This window comes from Etheostoma spectabile, chromosome 4, assembly GCF_008692095.1.
Source record: "Etheostoma spectabile isolate EspeVRDwgs_2016 chromosome 4, UIUC_Espe_1.0, whole genome shotgun sequence".
Classification (NCBI taxonomy): Eukaryota; Metazoa; Chordata; class Actinopteri; order Perciformes; family Percidae; genus Etheostoma; species Etheostoma spectabile.
Genome location: NC_045736.1, coordinates 32,987,979 through 33,004,408, shown reverse-complemented (window position 1 = coordinate 33,004,408; position 16,430 = coordinate 32,987,979). Strand labels below are relative to the sequence as shown.

General features: G+C 42.1%; 1 protein-coding gene across 1 annotated transcript in view; it reads right to left on the bottom strand.

The window, feature by feature from the left end:
• Window positions 1–16,430, bottom strand: part of ripor3 (RIPOR family member 3) — a 52,060-nt gene that overhangs the window by 15,454 nt on the left and 20,176 nt on the right. The window contains exons 2-7 of the mRNA XM_032514720.1: window positions 6,606–6,704; window positions 3,910–4,065; window positions 3,266–3,344; window positions 3,140–3,163; window positions 2,977–3,030; window positions 2,334–2,483 (exon numbers count right to left, since the gene is read on the bottom strand). Coding sequence (XP_032370611.1) covers window positions 2,334–2,483; window positions 2,977–3,030; window positions 3,140–3,163; window positions 3,266–3,344; window positions 3,910–4,065; window positions 6,606–6,703 — 561 coding nt within the window. The 5' untranslated portion in view covers window position 6,704. The remainder of the gene's footprint in view (window positions 1–2,333; window positions 2,484–2,976; window positions 3,031–3,139; window positions 3,164–3,265; window positions 3,345–3,909; window positions 4,066–6,605; window positions 6,705–16,430) is intronic.

The window sequence follows — 16,430 nt, the reverse complement described above, 5'->3', positions numbered from 1 at the left end:
CCCCCCCCCCCCCATCACGTCCCTCTGTGATCATTCAGGCCACAAGAATCTGTTCATCTTTCTTTTAACATTTCTTGGTGATGACATTTTCAGATTTTGCTGCTTCACCAAAATCCTTTCTAAAGCTTTTATATTATTTTATTTTCTGTGGATGAATAGTTTTTCATTCAGCTTCCATCATGCTGCATTGTTACACAAAAAATAAGTAGTTTCTGTGTGAATCAACAAAAAAAGTTAAAAACTTTTCCCAATCCAGTCCGGCGTCTGCCTGGATCGGTGTCTGCCACATGTGTTTGCTTTTGCATCCCGTTTTACAGCGGCTGCAGCCCAGTTCACACACTACTCCCGTCAGGCATCAGCGGCTGTTAGCTTGCATGCCAGAATGGGAAGTGAGGAGGGCGTTGTTCACTTTTTTTTTAAATGAGTAAAATGTTTGTCCGCAATTATTTTGACCAAATTCAACAGAAAACCCCCCATCCACAATTTAAATACAATACAAAACATCAGTGTTAAAACTGAAAGTGATACTGTTGTTAATGGGAAAGATTGAAAAAACTACAGATATATATGTGGCACCATATATCTTTTGTTGTATTTCTCTTGTTATGGACGGTCAGGTTGATTATTATGGTAAAGTAGCTTGCCTTACATATGGGAAGGTTTAATTTAATACACATGCTCTCTTTTCTAATCCTCTCAGTCATTCATTAAGGAGGATTCCCTCGCTCCCAGTAACGGCCTCAGTCCTGGTCAAAGCAGATAAAAGGAGACGATTTTGTAGACAATGTTTAGCTTTTAATTCATCCTGCCAAGGGCGTAGGTTTGGTTTAACATTGGGAGGGTGGGGGCACATTATAACTTTGGAAAAATGTAAGTCAAACACTTTATTTCCTGCACAATAAATAAATCCGTAAAATAACAGAAGAGGACGGGCAGCTCACTACCCGGACTTTGCCCCGTAAATAAAAAACGGAAAGTATGTGTGTTGCTACAGTTAAAATGCAGAACATGTTCTCTTTTTTGGCTTGTATGTAAAAAAAAGCCACTAACTAAACTCAACTATTTCAACACGGTGGGTTAGTTCTTATCATAAGGAGAATAGAGTGGAGGCGAGTCGAGCCGGTACCATGTAATGGAAAAACACCATTAATCTCCCAAAACCCACCTTTTTTGGAGGGGGAAAAATCTGCCTCTTCTGAAAATTGGGGGAGGGGGGGGGGGGGGGGGGGGGGGGGGGGAATCTGACCCTGAAATCTACGCCTTAGCATCCTTCATGGTATCTGTTACACATGTGCAACTTGAAAGGACCACAGAGGTCATTTCTGACACGAGGAAAATCTGACTTTACTGACTGTTTTATAACCTATAATAAGTTTGTATTGACTCATAAGTACTTTAAAATAGTATGCAACTTTACTATAGTTGCTAAACGTTGGTGAAATGCTGGAATTGGAATCCAACAGTAGGAGCTGTGTTTGAGGGTGCAGAAGAGGAAACAGGACGTTTTGACTTTGGGTCATTCATCACGCAGGCGGAGATGACATGTGTGACTGTGTTTAGTGTTTCAGCCGTCTGGGACCCCCGGTCTGCTGCACACCTGGTCGGAGCGGGGCGCAGCGCTGACAGTCATGGTCCACCCAAGGTGCAGTAGAAACACATCGCTGATGAAATAAATGGGATTTGTGAACATGAACTCTGAATACTGTCTACATCCAATCCAAATCCTCTGTAACTTAGAGACCCACTCTGTCTGTAGAGTGTCCTGAGATAACTTCTCTATGATTTGACACTATTAATCAAACTGACTGCAGGAGGTAACGCCTGGTCGGGCTGCAATTTGAAGCTGATTTTGAAAAAAGAAACTTAATGCCATGTTTTAGCCCGAGGAGTTTTGTTGTTTGAGGGGCATTGCCAAGTGTGATTCCCACCTTGATGCCAGATGCAGTTTGTTGCTTGTTCGTAATTCCTGCATAGTGTTCAGACCTGAACCCTACTAATAAGTCAAGTGTTTTGTTCGTATTACAGTTATCTTCATGGCTCAAAATTCACTTTGTACAAGCACTGCAGGAAAGACAAAAATAGGACCTTTAACTGCAGATATAATAAGTGTGATTACTGTAAACAGAGCAAATCTATTCTTTAGGGAACATATGAGACCTCCTCACATGAGGGCCCCAATGCATGGTCCAGATGTCTTGAGCCAGCTGGAATTTCTGGAACGTTCTCAAGCTTTCTAATAGAACTATAAAGGCATACCACCGTTCTTAGAATACACAACAGATATCAGCAGGACACACACACATACACCCCTCTCTCTCTGATCCGGGCAGTACCTGCAGGCTGTGTCTGTGGTTGCGACTGAGCTCCAGAAGGCTCTCCCTGGAGGCCCTGGTGGACGGGGACAGTGAGAAGGCTCTCTTCATGTTGACCACTCCCTGACACAACCTCCACTGGATACAGTACGTCTCGTACAGCTCCTCCACCTGCACAGACCAGGCATACACACACTGGCTTCAGAAACACAACCAATTACACATGGACTTCCTGTCTTTCCATAAAACTATCTGCTTGTGGGCTTAACTTTGCATGGACTGGGACTATTTTGTTGATTCTGTCTCTACCTGTCCACTAGATGTCCTGCCTTTGCTGTCCCGCCACCTGAACCTGAACACTTCCAGTCTGCACATTACTGCCTGCCTGCACCTTTTCCCTGCCCCATTCCTTTTTATGCCAGTAAGCTTTTATATATTCACTTTCTTTTCATTTGGTCATTTTCCTGCTGCCTCATACTGACCTGCCTGACACAAAGCTATTAAAAGTTCTCCATACCTTTTTAAATTGAAAAACCACAGCAATTTCCTAAAATATTTGTCGAGTTGTCGTATCCTTGGTGATCACTCGATCATGTTCACCTCAACCTGACAGCAAACCTAATCTAGAAAGATAAGCACATGTAAATGTGATGGACTTTCTTACCTTGCTGATTTGAAATTCTAATCTTCGTATGTGTCTCTCCAGTGCTCTGATCTCCTGTGAAAGCAATGCATGAAAGCTTAGTTTAAAAAAATGTATACCTTATATTGTTATATACTGTGTATTGAAAGCAGGTTTGGGTTTGTCGTTCTGGTGCAAAGATTACCTTCTCTAGATCATACAGAAAGGCCTGGAAACAGAGAAAATACATGTTTCTTATTACTTTTATAATAACGCCCTGAAAAACAACTCAGACCGTCCTCATACACATAGTGTGTTCTCCTCTCCTCACCAGTCTGGAGTTTCTCTTGGTCTCTCTCTGCTGGGAAGACAGGAAGTCCATATCTGCCTGGTGACCCTCCAGGTACTCCCTGCAGACCCCAACGTTAGTTCATTGACCATCATGCACACTGATCTACCATTATTATGCCCAACATGGCAATACTCTGAATTTAAAACAGGTCATTTAAACAGCATATTTCATCTGGATATTCTGAAATAATGCCTTTTTCTGACTTTTTTTCCGATTAAATTGTGGGATACGCCGGTATAATTTGGGTGTAAGAGGCACTCTTTGGACATGTATAAAGCGCATCTGTGTTTTTTACCACAGTTTGTGACAGTTTACGGCCTCTTACTGTCAGCTGTGGGTTGCTATGGTTATTGTACACAGACCAACCAGCAGGGCTGTGGTCCAGAGGTATGGTCAACCAAAAAGAACATTATGAAAGACTTATATCAACAGGTTTTTGGTTATGCACGCACAGTGTACTTTTACTTTTGATACTTTAAGTATATTTTCTGATTATACTTTTCTTTTTATGGAGTTTGAATGCAGGACTTTGACTTTTTAATTGAATTTACTTCTAGTATAAAAGCAGTATTAAAATACACCCAAAACCCTATTATTCTACTATTTTCTAGTAGTATACGTACTTGAGTCCTTTGCGTAGCGTCTGGAAGACCCTGTCGACCTGCTCCGGCTGCAGAGACCAGACAACTCCCCCCCCTCTGCTGGCAGACAGGTGCATTCTGGGAGATTTACCTCCTGTCATGGCTTTGGAGCGGAGAGAGTTACGAAAAGAGGTCGTCCTAAAAACAGAGAAGAGTGAGATGGGTCTCCGCTTAGATTGGCCAGTACTCAGAATCAAGCTCAGTTTTTTTCACATTCTGGATTTGCTTTCAGACTTTCAGAGTCATAACTGACTCCACAATAAATTCAACCATTATTAGTAATCACTGGTAGAAAGAGGGTTTCTCAACATGGCCAGCAGTTTTCCTAAGCTTCCATGTGTTCTTAGATTGAATGCTTTTGTTCACTTAAGCACCTGACCTCTGGCCTGATATCAGGCAGCATTATTAACTTGTTACACTCCGTTTCCATCTTCAGTCTGACATTGCCTCCAGTCTAACCGCTTTCCATTTCCAGGGAGGGAGGATTTTCCCTGACCAGAGACTAACGTATCCGCCTGAATCTAATGCCAGTCAACCGGATGCGTAGCCATGCCAACACACTGGTTTTGCCAGGGTTATGAAGAGTGGGGCGATGTCAGGCAATATTAAGACTATTAGATAATTTTTCAACTGATACAACCGCTGTTACATGTGATGAACAAGGTGGACTGGGCAGATTGGAAATCTCACCAACAGGGGGAACAATCTCAAAGCTGTAACATGACATGATGATGTAAGATTGACAAAGGTGAAGGAAGCTAGTCTGTTGGCCAATCATGATTTGTTTTGTCAAGCAAGTACTACAAATTAAACGTGAAAACATGTCCTAAGTTTTCCTCCCACTTTGGGGATTGGACTCTGCCATGGTTAGGGTTAGGTACAGGCACCAATGTGACTTGTTTCATGTTCGCCATCATGGTTAAAAGAAGCCATTGGCTGTTGTAAGAAAACAGGAAGTGAACAGTGGTCTCCCAACGTTTCGTTGACCCAACCGTCCACCACTACCCCCCCCCCCCCCCCCCCCCCCCCCCCCCCTCTCTTTGTGTCTCTATAACATCACCCTCATTCCTCTTATATCTTAGCTGAAATGACCGATGCTGTCTCTTTTCATATTGTACTTTAAAGCAGTGCTTCTCAGCCTTTTGCAGTGGCGACCCCCAATGTAATAAAGTTGGTGTTAAAAAAGTGTTCATCCATTTCTAGACAGGCTCTTTGGTGTGTTTGGGTCCGTACACACATATGTGCGGTGTTTTTTACTAGCCATATTTCTCACTCTGATTAGCAGACCTCTGTAATTATGGACTCGGCCATAAAAGTGCTTTCCTGCTGCGGGATATTTGTGTGTGTGTGCGTGTGTGTGTTGCGTTTATGTATTTTATTTATTGCCCGGGTCGTGTCCCCATCAAAGCTCTGCAATAAAGAATGATGAGAGACAATGTGGTGTCATGCTGTCAGAGCAGGACCACAGTGGAGACGCTAAGGAATGAACACTGTGTGTGTGTGTGTGTGTGTGTGTGTGTGTGTGTGTGTGTGTGTGTGTGTGTGTGTGGCATGTTTAGGATGGAAAAATCACAGGAAGTGCATTCCAGCGTTCTTTTTCTTGACATGACATTTCATTCTTTCTCTCTCTCTCGTGGGACTGACGGATTCTCTTCCTCCAGAAATAACATCTTGTAGTCTGTGGTGCGTTCACTGCCCATCAACGAAGAACAGGCTCGTCTGAGGGCGACGGGCTCTCCCTCCACACAACACGAGACCATTTATCTTCAATCACTTTAAATCTTAAGGAATTTTATTTTTCCTCCCTCATTTCGCTGAACTGTTACAAACATTTTATTTGTTGGTTTGTTCAGTTCATTTTTTCAATGTCAAGGTTTGAACTTGAATGAATTTAATCATTGGGACGGGACTGACCCCACTGACTAACATGGACTGGATTAAATACAGGAGTGACTGCCCCGAGACTCAGAGCAGACACTGCATTGGATGTTGAGCGCCTCTTTTAAAATCCCACACATTTAAAATGACGTATGTGTTTAATCGTTAGTTTTAGGGAAAGGGGGGCCCCAGGGAGACTCAAATGGTTTGGAATCTTAAAGACTGCAGTGTTAAAGAGTTTGTAGCAACTTAAACTTTAAAAAGATAGTTTCCTTTCTTGCAAAGAGTTAAATGAGAGGATCAGTTCCACTCTCATGTCTGCGAATATCCACTCAGACAGGCAGCGCTCTGATAGGCCAGAAGTCGGTTAGATTGCATTCCCGAGTGCCTATCCTGTCCTGGGTAGCCCGGATGTCGTCTCTGTTGTTGCTTGAATTTTTACATCTCAATCCGACCAATCGGATTTGAGCAAACTGAATGTATTGTTTTGAAATTCTGAAACTTTAATTATTGGATCTGAATTTGTGACCATCGGAGAATTTTTAAAGTAGAAAATTTTACATTTTAGTTTCAAACAGGTGAATACAAAAGAAATGCATTCAGATACATAGTTTCTAAGTAAAATATTTCATTTTTAAGTATTCAGTGGCAGTTAAAGTTCAAATAGTTTTTTCTCTTATTTGCTTCCATACACAGTCTAAGATATAGACAATGCTTTAAAGCAATCTGAAGCAATTTAAGGAAACTTGGTTGATCTTTATTCCCTGCATTCTCATTGGCTGTAACGGCGTGCCACTCACCGCCGTCGTCCAGTCAGAGAGCTGGAGCCGGTGAAGGAGCGGCTCCTGTTGACCAAACCTCCATCTGAGGGCGAGTCGAATCTCAGCTTCACCGACATCCTGAAGACAGAGAGAAGAATTATGGAAGATTTTAATCATGCATCTGTTGGGTGTTGCAAGCAAACATACATATGGATGTATATGGACTACCTCTGAGATGATACAGGTTCCTCTCTCTCTCTCTCTCTTTCTACCTTCCTCTCTTTGTCTCTCTGCCTTCAGTTTCCAATACCTTGAATGAATAATGCCTGAACCCAATTAATTGTTCTCTATTTGATGAACAGCTGCTGAAGTTCAACACAAGAATGTCCAAAGATTTTTTTGGCAAATATAACAAAGGAGTTTTAACAAAGTGTTGATTTTAGTTGTGGCCAACTGCCTCTTCAACTTCATCTGCATGAAGTACGACTTCTTTATGACGGTGAATGGAAAAGACAACAATATATGGCCCAAGTAAAAAACAAAGTCATTCAGTGATGAAGACCAGGTGATGTGTAAATAAATCCTACCCTGTCTTTCATACACAGGTACACACACTCCACATAAAAAATGCTGTGTGAAAGTAAACAATACCAATATGCTCCCCCACACACGGCCTGGAGGCCATCTGTTCCCAGTCTCTAATGTGGTTCCTGTGAATTTATTTTTCGTCTATGACGATCAGCTGTTTTTCTTCTAAAGGAGCTGCTAAAGCCTTTTGTAATCGTCATTAACAAATACATCTAATGTGGAAAAAGATCCTCCAGAGACAGTCTGCAGATGATGTCTGGCTGAACAGCGTGATTCCCGGAATGACGTGTGGACTAGCCAGACCATTTTTTCTGATTATTTTGGCCTTTGTGTTTCCTTTCCTTTCCTTTTTCCTTTCTTTAATTAAAACATCTGCAAGTCTTCCTCGTGTTAAAATTTGACCTGGTTCTGTGGTCAAAACAAGCTGAAACAAGGTCATCTGCCCCTGTGACAGGGATTTAAACCAATAGCAGGAGCAGAAACCTGCGGCCAGGGTAAGGAGTTCAGAGTAACCCAGTTTGGAGTCCTGACCAAGATTGTAAAACACACTCAGGTCCTGATGCCAGAACCAACAGAGTCCCATAGCAACCAGACATACAGTACAGGGACAGGGATGGAGAAACCAGGTCCGATGGCTTTAACCCAGAGTCAAGAGCTTACACTGTGCACACACACACACACACGCAAACACACACACAAACTTGGCTTTTCCTTGTTTTGACTCTGTAATGATCAGAGTTCCTTCCCTCAGTCACAGTGATGGAAGATTCGGGGGGGGGGTTCTTGAATCCTACATCAGCCTACATTACCCTGGTTATTACAAGGCTTCTTACCAAATAAATCAATAATTTTGACACAGAATATTGAAAAACTATTGTATTGCTTTTGCTTAAGAAAATAGCTCCATTTCTACTTTGTTTTCTCCCGGAAGAAAAAAAATCAAGTGTCTTTTGTTTTTAAGGTATAATCATTGTTTATATGTCTTTATTACCTGCCTTTTAAATTTGAAATCTTGTTATAGTGAGGATGCTGTGTCCAGTGGAGCAATGCCTCCCCTGCTGCCAAACAAGTCCATCTTGGTCTCAGCACTGTTTTTATGGGGGTACATGTCAACCCCAACCTTGTTCTAGCATCACTCCTCTCCCTCAGTTAGTTCTCTGTGTGTGTAAGTGTCCGTCCTCGCAGGCAGACTATACTCTAGTGCGTCCACAGGGTGACATTTTGGTTACTAGTAAAATATCTCACCCACGTTTGAATAGATTATCGTTAAATGTGGTTCAGACATTCACGGCCCCCCCGAGCCCTGTCTCCTAAAAATGTAATTCCCATACAGCCAAACTGCATTATCCATCAGGCAATGTTTTTAGGGACTACGATAATAAGTGAGAATGCAGTTTAGTTGTTGGGAGTTAGTTATTTTTTTGGATAACTCTAATAACTATTTTGATGTTCTGACATGTTTGTTTTTCCCCAATAAATGACACTGCCGTCAGCCTCGGCTGGACCTGTGTTCAGGGCTAATAAGCAAATGTTAACATGCTAAACTAAGATGTGGGTGTGTGGGGAACCACATTGTTCAAATAGTTCCACCATGCAGAGATGTGTTTGCTGTTACTGCATCTGTGTAGAAGACGTTGCATTCAAATCTAGCATTTCCTAATGTAAGCCTCCTGCTTTGTAACTGTATCGGCTTTGAGAAGTGCACAACGTGGAGGAATCAGCTGAGTTGCATTCAGCTGAGAGCAGCAGAATAACACAGTTCTGCACATAAGCAGCTGTAACAAACTATGGCGAGAATGTCCAACACGTCCCACAATCAAACAGGCACACAGAGTCTCTCTGCTGACACAGATGGACATCCCTCTCCACCTGTCTGCTCGGTCCCAGGCTCTGCTCGGATATACAGCGTCTTCCAACAAAGAAGCTGCAGTTTGCAGCTGTCTCTGTCAGTCCCATCAGTCAATTGTCTTGTTTTACTCTCACCAACCGAGACACATGTTGTCCTAGTAGCTACATACTCAGACATGTACATTTACTCAAGTGCTTTACTTTAGTACAATTTGGACGTGTTTTTAATTGAGTATTTCAATGTTGTGTTACTTTATAGCATCAGTAATATTATTTCGATATAGATAGATAAATAGATAGAAAGATAGATAGATAGATAGATAGATAGATAGATAGATGATAGATAGATAGATGGTAGAGAGATAGATAGGAATTACCAGTCAGGAGACCAATAATGAAAACAAGAAGAATACACTGTAGTAGACTGAACGTGCACCAGATCCTGAACATGTGGAATTCTCCATAATGAAAACAGAGACCTTCACTGTTTACACTGAGACAGAGAGACGGCAGGAAAATGAGAAATAGAGCAGAAACAGAGGGATAAGTTACATTTGACTGCAGGGAGAAAGAGCAATAAATGAGAAAGACGACCCAATCAAAGACATAGTGATCTTCTAAGCTGCAAAGGTTACACAGAAAGTCTCACACTGTTGTCTTAAAGTTAAATACGAGCCTTTCTTTCAGATATTTGTCTCGACATGATTTTAATGAAGGAACTACAACTGCTTACATATATAAACTACGGTGACCAAAAGTGGGTTTTATTGCAGTTTGACAAAACTTTGTGAAGTGTGAGTGATGCCAGATTACATTCTTTCTAATCATGTTTTACACCACTTACTAGGCTTGTCTCCTCATTGTATCCAACTTGTTATACTTACTATGGACATTTTGCTCATTTATATATATAGTATATCTTTTTCACTGCTGTTTTCCTTCACAGTGGCCCCAGACCAGCTGATTTCACTGCTGATTAATTAGCTGCGGCTGGATGGAGGTGTGCGGCCCACAGACTGCAGCTGGTGTTGCAGCTTCTTGTTTCACTGGGATTGAAGATGATTGAGAACTACTCGTTTAAACGCAACTGAGAACATGTGAAAAAGATATATTAAAACTGTGAAGAAATGGTCTAATTACAAGTTCTACTGATGTACAAAAGAAGAAAAAAAATACAAATCTGGAATGTGATGCGAATGTGAAAGGAGAGAGGCAAATTCCTCGAGTGGTAGAGAGTTCATGGGGGGATGAGGGTGTGTGTGTGTGTGTGTGTGTGTGTGTGTGTGTGTGTGTGTGTGTGCGTGTGTGTGTGTGCGTGTGTGTGTGTGTGTGTGTGCGTACGCACGTTTTGAGGGGTGTCTGGAGGAAAGCTGGTTGGAGAGAGATCTGTTCTTAAAAATTAGCCTTGACCTGCAAGTGATTTACGAGGTCCCATGTGGTGAAGAGGTCGGAGGTTGGGGCCTCTTTCACTGTATGTTTGTGTGTGTGTGTGTGTGTGTGTGTGTGTGTGAGTGTGTGTGTGGCAGACCCTTACAAGGGGCCTGTACATCATCTGTAGCCATCGCCTCACACACACACACACACATCCATGTACTAGTCGAACATGAGGACTTGATTCCCCCCCGTCCTCCCTCGTAGGCTGTGGTGGTGTGAGTGTGGGGGGGTTTTAGATGATGTGGTCTCATCGGTAACCACTCTCCTTCCGCTCGCCTCATTTCCACGTCCACGTTCGCCTGGTTTCACTCGGTAGTGATCACTTCCTTAACTCAGTTGCAGTGATCAAACAGCCTTCAAACAGACAGTGATGGCAGCTTTACACCCCCAGAAATGGTTTTCACCATAATTCATCATAATAATTCTCTGTTTAAGGATTCTTCATTCACCATGGAGGCAAAAAAAAGGGTAAAGTATCCTTTTAAACAACAGAGTGATCCAAAGACCTGCAGTATCTCCACAGATAGGTCTGGCTGCACCGCTTATCATTCTGGGATAAGGGGGACATGCTCAGACCTGTTTGTATTTCTTTAAACCAATCACAGCTGTCCTTGTCGGCGCTAAGCTAAAGTGCTCCTTGCAAAATGGCTAACGGAGACATGACATCATGTCAGGCTTTCTCCCAGCAGAGTACATCTGCAGAGCCAAACTAAAAGAACTCAGATAGTCATAAGTCATAAGATTAACTTTTTAATAGTTTTAATAGTTGAACTAGTTTGTGTGTGTGTGTGTATGTGTGTGTGTGTGTGTGTGTGTGTGTGTGTGTGTGTGTGTGTGTGTGTGTGTGTGTGTGTGTGTGTGTGTGTGTGTGTGTGTGTGTGTGTGTGTGTGTGTGTGTGTGTGTGTGTGCAACCTGACCATTTGAAACTGCTTTAGTCTCTGTTGTATCCACAGAAACATCAAAACAAGACTGAGGAACATTCTGTATCTGGAGTCTCTGGCTTCCTGTGTGTGTTGTGTGTGGTGGTGTGTGTGTGTGTGTGTGTGTGTGTGTGTGTGTGTTTCTGGGGTCCTGTTTCCCCCTTCTGTAACCCCCTACTCGTTCCTCCTGCATCTCCCTGTTAGTGGGAACATGTTTTTCGTTATCTTTTCATCTGTCCCTCTTGTTGGTGTTTTTGTCTCTCTATCCTTTTCTCCCCCTTCTTATTTTTGTTTTTCTGCCTCTGCCTCCCCCGCTCCCTCTTCTCTTTTTCTCTGGCTTACAGCTCATCTGTGATCATTAGGAGACAGCTTTAATTACTCTGAGTGCTCCCCCGGGAGTTTGCCAATTTCCAAGTAAACAGAATTCATAAAACATCTTTTATTGTATTAAGAGCAGCAAACGAACAAATCTCTCTCTGTAGCGTGTCATAAATCACTGGATCAAAGAGATTTGTGTGGATGTGTGTGAAATATGTGTGAAAGAGAGAAGACACTTGAAATGAGCTTTTCTTAACTTAAAACGTTGGTTCATTTTGAAGTTGTCCAGTTTTAGATAATCTCTGACACTGTGGCTCACTGCCAGCTGAAACATGATTGGCTTATTTTCTGGTGTTGAGGGGGGGGGGGGGGGGGGGGGGGGGGGGGGGGTCAGAGGTCACAGACTCATGTCTCATGACTCATGTCCCCCCTGGGTGAAGAACTATGCGGTTCTGGATGGAAACACACACATACCTAAGTCCTCAAAAGATACAAACATCTCCAACACACACACACACACACACACAACCCTGCACACACACTTACGTAGTTGTAAAGTATATGTATAGTTTCATTTAAATAAGCAGAAGTATTCTCAGCAATATGAATTACTCAGTTCTAAATCTTCCTTTTAAGTTTTACAAAGTCTTTTCAGTTGCTATCAAGGACCCCGAACATTTTTAGAAAATGTTCGGGGTCTGCTCTCTGCTGGGGTTTGCTCGTTACTTCTTTAAAAAAGGGTTACAGGAACCCACTACACTGATTATAAATGCAACATTTGGTTCAGATTAACCCCGTCAGACTACTCTGCTCCTCTTATGAAATTAACTTTTTGTATTACACATTGTAGTTTGTTCCTCATCAGGCGACAAAGCAAAGATTCTCTGTATCAAAGAAGTATATAAAAACTCCAACACTTATGTATAGCTTTCATTTTTGTATTGTGTTTCTGCAGCTAGTTTATTTTTATTTTTAACGTTGTTAGATATCTTTTGCTGTGGCTTTCCCCACATGTTGCTGTGGATATCACTGTCATTTGATATAGAGTATTTAATTGATGGTTCTGATGATGTTGCTTATTCTAGGAAGAACTCACATGAACGCACTGGTAGCTTGATGGGAAAACCCAGACTTAACTGAGCCAGTGGATGACCAGATCCAGAACTAATGCAGACTCCAACCCAAAGAGAGACTAAGCTGAACTTGCTTCGGGGTCAAGGCCTCTACACTGTAGGAAGGAAAATCCAGGCAGCTGCAGCAAGTCGTTCATGAAGACATTTTATAAGATGAGGGTTGGCTATAAACGCTTATGTCAAGGGTGTGGACGGACTACTTTTTTTCTTCCTCTGTTTCCAGAGTAATGTTACATCACCGCCTTCTACTGTTGATCTTTCTTCTTAACCAAGACGTTTAATGGAAACGCCTCAAAGTGTGATGCTTAAGTGTGTTTGTGTTAGAGAGAACTAAGTGAAACTGGGACATCAACATGCCCCAGGGTATAAAGGTCGAGGATGAAGGGGGGATCCTTATATAATCCTAAATCCTAATATATAATATGGTTTTGTATGAACTAGGACACAGTAGCTTCTTATTGCATAAGGGGTGCAAGTGTAGAGAAGAGAAACTAAAATATCAGTAGTAGTGATGAAGATCTTTTTGAATGTTCAAACCAATAAGTCCTCCAAACCATACTGGGTCATAGGTTGGGTATTCATGCAGAAATTATGAATTACAACTGACCTATACAAATAAAATAACAGGAAACGGTTAGTTATTAGAATTTTTTAAAATGACACTTTGCTTTTTAGTTTCCTGGCTGGGGAAAGGCAGCCAGACAGTTCCAACCACACCTGTATGTAAGACACTATGAATACAGGGAAAACATTCAGAACTTCCACAGGAAATATTGTTAAAAAAGAGAAGAAAAAAAAGATTAGGTCAGAGATTAGAAGAGAGTGTGAGAGACAAGTCGTTCTCTGCGGTTGTCATTTCTTTGGCTTCATGTTTCACATGTCCTCTCCTTTTTCCATCTCCTCTGCCTCTCTTTCTCCCTCCTGTCTCCATCACTCTCCCTGTTCACCTCCTCCTTTCCCCCAGACCTCCCTCTCTCCTCTCTCCCTGCCTATCGTCCCCCCCCCGCTGCGTGTTGTGTTCTGTATTGATATCCAGGGTTCCTGTGTGTTTAGGCCGAGCCAGAGCAAAGATTAAAAGACTCTGAAGTAACTTCATCTCTTAAATCTATTGACATAAACTCTTCACACACAGTGTACATCTTTATTTTCCTGGGGAGCTACAAACATCTGGGTTCAACACACACACACGCCACACGCACACGCACACGCACCCGCCACACACACACAAACACAAACTTCTCTTAAGTCCTCAAAAGATACAAACATCTGTACACACACAATGCTGCACAAACACTTAGATGTTCACATGCATCTCTACTAAAGATGAAAAACATCTGCCTACACACACACACACACACACACACACACACTCACGGTGACTGTCCACATCTGTGTGCACTGGCGAGTTGATGACCTATAATCCTTATCTGATTATGTTCATCAATAAACAGCTGAGTGTGGAGTTATGTGAGCAATGTCCATGATAACTCTGGATCATCCAGATGTGGATTACACTTCAAATCCAGGCTGTTTATGTTTATGTCATTGGACAGAAAGGGATTTACTGTGAAGTGATGGGGGGGGGGTCAGGAAATCAAGTCAAACTGGGCTCTGTCCTCATGAGGAAATACCTTCCTGACGTTAGTGAGACAGCCAAACTGTGGCGATGTCGGGCTCAGATCCTGGTGGTGTCACTTCATCTTCACCAAACACACTGAAATAATAAGGCAGAAAGATAATACTGCTTGGTTTTGTTGGTGAAACAAGTTGCCAGTTTTTAGGTAAACTAATAGTTAAATACAACAGCTGTGCAATGCGTCCTCCAAGGTTCCAATGTAGAGTCTGTCGCGTTGTTAGTTCAACCTTCATGGTCAGTTTGGAGGCTGTTGAAATGTTTTGTTATACTAACAGTTGTTTCTATTATTTTGTCCCCCAATCTCTATCAATGGGGGTGGACTAAATAACAGAAACACCTCAATATAAGTCAATATAACATTTAGAAATCTAGAAATCTAACCGCTGTAGCTTCCTCGCCCGCCGTTTCCAACACTTGCAAATACGTTGGTGGTCCCGTAGTTTCCGCTACGTAGCGACCGACCGTTGAGGGCGAGTAGCGTCCAGCATTTTGAGTGCAGCATCCGGGTACCCATGGTGCACTGCATTTGGCCACACAAGTGTACAGAAGTACACAATTTGAAACACAGCACACGTCTTGACGCGGACCTGAGACCTGAGACCTGTGACCGTAAAACTAGGTACCAACTGTCTATGACAGTGTAATTTGGACCTAATGAAGACCTTTTGACAGATAAAGTCAAGTCCATTTTATTTCTATAGCCCATGAAGCCCAATATCACTAGCTTCAAGGGGCTTTAAATCCTGAAGAGCCTACTGCACCCCCTGTCCTAAGAGCCTGTACACAGATCAGAAGAAAAACTTAAGAAAGAAAATCGGGGTGGGGGGGAAATTCATGTTTCAGAACAGACACACAGCAACACTGTAGTACATACTGTATACTGAGGATGACATTACAGATAGTTAGTAAAGCAGGTGGGAGTCTGTTTACATCCACTGGGCTGTCTTTTTCCCAACTGAGTCGGATCTAAATCCAATATGGACGCCGTGTGTGTCTCCACATGCTTTACTAATCTGTCTCCCTCTGAAGCACATTCATTTATGATCCATTTCTCTCCATGTCTGAGACTTTCTACAGCTTTTTTATTTTCATAGCTGAGAGGATAAAGAGGAAATCCCCATTTTAATTTCTCTCTTCATCCGTCTCTCATTGTCCTGTGTGTGTCTCCGTAGAGACAGACAGAGACATCACTCTGTCCGTGCAACTCTTTCCCTTCCTCTCTCCTACATGTCTCTCTCATGTGAGCGACACAGGGAGGAAGAGGGGGAGGAGGAGAGAAGTTCTGGGTTTGTAATCATACCAACTCTCCACGGTCTTCCCCTTGATCAGACCTGCTGTCAACACTACTTAAACTGAGCCCTGAACACAGGACACACACACACACACACACACACACTTTATAGTCCTGTGTGTTTGTGTGTTAATGTGAATGCACTGTGTAGTTTAACAGACAGATTTTGTCCTTACAAATGTCTTTATATTGGGAGGTAAAGATACAGTTCACTCAACTCACGGTTCTATACAATTCAGGATTTTAAGTCAAGGTTCGATTTTCTTATGATTTCTTTTACAGAATGAGCTGCAGACAAAAGACTGAGAAATATTCCTTTAGTTATTTAAACTGTGCAAACCAACAGATGTGTCCAAGGTGCAAGTGAAATTGTAATATCTTGAAAACCCAAATTAAATAAGAATTACTAATTAGATTTTTAAAACTAATCCCACCTTAAAATAACTAAATAAATTGAAAAAAAAAACTTCCAGTTAGTGACGTCTGAAGTCAAACATGAAATCAATAATAGATTACACCCTAAACCGTCTAAAAATTGCTTTTTTAACCATTTCACAATGCATCCCTACTCAATGCAGCTGAATCTATGCAGCTTTCTAATCTATAACATTTTACTGCTTTAGGATATTGTAAGAACCTCAACTTCATAAAATTAGTAAATTTTGTGTGTGTGTGTTTGTGTGTGTGTGTGTGTG